The sequence below is a fragment of the Magnolia sinica genome, chromosome 12, assembly GCF_029962835.1.
Source record: "Magnolia sinica isolate HGM2019 chromosome 12, MsV1, whole genome shotgun sequence".
Lineage (NCBI taxonomy): Eukaryota > Viridiplantae > Streptophyta > Magnoliopsida > Magnoliales > Magnoliaceae > Magnolia > Magnolia sinica.
In genome coordinates, this window is record NC_080584.1 from 59,298,210 (window position 1) to 59,300,374 (window position 2,165).

Consider the following 2,165-nt stretch of genomic DNA (forward strand, 5'->3'; position numbering starts at 1 on the left):
TTTTTCTAAACAAACAAGTTAAAATATAGGACAACGAAGTTGTGTTGTGTAGTGCGCAATCTATTTGGGAGAGAGAAATCCAGCATATCTTGTTAGCTCGAGTCATCGAAAATGACATGGACCATTGAAACGCAACGCGCAGCATTGGAATTTCCTATTTTCTTCAACACAAATAATCCGCACCCAATTATAATTTATAAGGAACTTATATATCGATTGGGTTTGGGTTGGGTTTGGCAGCCTGAGACCTCAACCCGAGCACGACCCAATTCTTATCATGTTGGTGTTTGTATAGCCTAAGCTCAAAACCAAACCCGATACATCCTGCCAAAGTCTAACCCAATGTCAGGTCGGTCCGGTTGAACCCGCCCAACTTTCAGCCCTAGTATCAACTAACTTCTATATACTTTTTCAGTAACCAAACTATTCATTTCAAACCCATTTCGGTCGAGTCATCCCATCTCTGCTGAGTCAACTCGGTTTCATTCAATATTTTAAAAGCATAGCATCATCTAAGCTTTCCGACCTTCCTTAACAACCAAACCATTCTTTCCTTGCTCCATCCAATCACTTAAGATTCCTCTCTACAAAACCTTTCCATTCTTCCAAATTCCAATCTCCCTACCAAACTCCCCACCCTTAAAAAAAAATGTCATCCTACACCGAAATCCCAGTCCAAACACCACACCCACATCCCCAAACAACAACAACACCCACACCAACACCCACAACAAGACTCACAACAAGACCCAGAATAAAACATCCCGGCACCCGCTATTACGTCCACCGTGTTAAGGAAAGCCTCACAACCCGAGTATCAAAATTCCTCTGCTCTTGTTTCCTCGGCCTTCTTTTCATCGTAGGCCTCATTGCTTTCATCCTCTGGCTAAGCCTCCGACCCCACCGCCCAAGAGTCCACGTTAACAGCTTCACCGTTACCGGCATCGCACCAGATAACGGAATTCAAAATTCCATTATCTCCTTCAATGTTTCCATTCGCAACCCTAACCAAAATGTAGATATCTACTACGATGAGGTTGACGGCACCGTTTACTTCCGTGAAGTAAAGATCGTCACAGTCGTATTGCTTTACCCCTTCTATCAGCCCAATAAGAACACAACATTCGCTAATGGGACCTTGTCTCTCGCATCTTTGTCGGTCACCGATAGTTGGCCCCAGATCATGGCGAACGGGACCGTTGATTTCCGTTTGGAGCTGATATCAGCGATCAGGTTCAAGGTGGCCAGTTGGATGACTAGGAAGCATCGAATGCATGCCGACTGCGCAGTATTGGTTGGATCCGACGGTCAGATATCGCCCACCTCGAAAAACAAGAGGTGTTCCCTTTATTTCTACTAGGATTTGAAGTTATACGGCGATTTTATTTTATTTTTTTGGTGAATGGCTGTAACCCATGTTGGGTGTGTGTAAACTGTATGATTTTCGTTTTTTGATTGCGCTGAATAAAGTTTTGCGGGATCATATCTAGCCGCTTGATCACTGTCACGCTCCGAGTAATGTAGTTGACCGTACACGTGGCAGATGTGTGTGAGATCTGACCACTTATTTAGTTTGTCCACTGATTTATATATGGACCAGGAATTTAAAAAATCAGATTTGATAATTGTATCCATGTGATTGGTTGGTGGGGTAGAAAGATGAATGGTTGAAAAGGAGACATTCGATGTGGAAATGGTGATTGATTGGTCAGCGGAAAATACATTCGAAAGCATGGTAATTAAGTAAAACAAGTTCCAGCTGTGTGGGGCCTACCTGTGATGTTTATGTGGAATCAAAACCGTGCATCAGGTGAGCCTCCTTTTGGGCACCCATGAATCGTCCCTAATAAAAGTTCAGGAGGGACACACGTACCACAGGATGCAATATTACAATCAATCACGCATAAATCGTATATATTTACTTGTGGCCCACCTACTTTATGGAATGGCATGAGTTTTGGTTGGCCCCATCATCCTGGTGGGGTCCACCTGATTTATGGATCAAGCTGATTTTTGGGATGGAGACCTAATATTTTGGGGGGCTTATTTAAAAGACCCCACATACTCGAACTTATGGTAATCACCAACTACCATTCGTCTGAACGTATATGATCATTCCCCTGGGATCAATGGTAGAAAAGGGCTGGGGCCTGGTTCGACCGAGC

At 43.7% G+C, this 2,165-nt stretch overlaps 1 protein-coding gene across 1 annotated transcript; it reads left to right on the forward strand.

Moving 5' to 3' along the window:
* Positions 1 to 643: 643 nt before the first annotated feature.
* LOC131220549 (protein NDR1-like) lies at positions 644 to 1,373 on the forward strand. The gene has a single exon (XM_058215398.1). It carries the CDS (start codon positions 650 to 652, stop codon positions 1,358 to 1,360), a length of 711 nt encoding a protein of 236 aa, XP_058071381.1. The 5' UTR covers positions 644 to 649; the 3' UTR covers positions 1,361 to 1,373.
* The last annotated feature ends 792 nt before the right edge of the window (positions 1,374 to 2,165 follow it).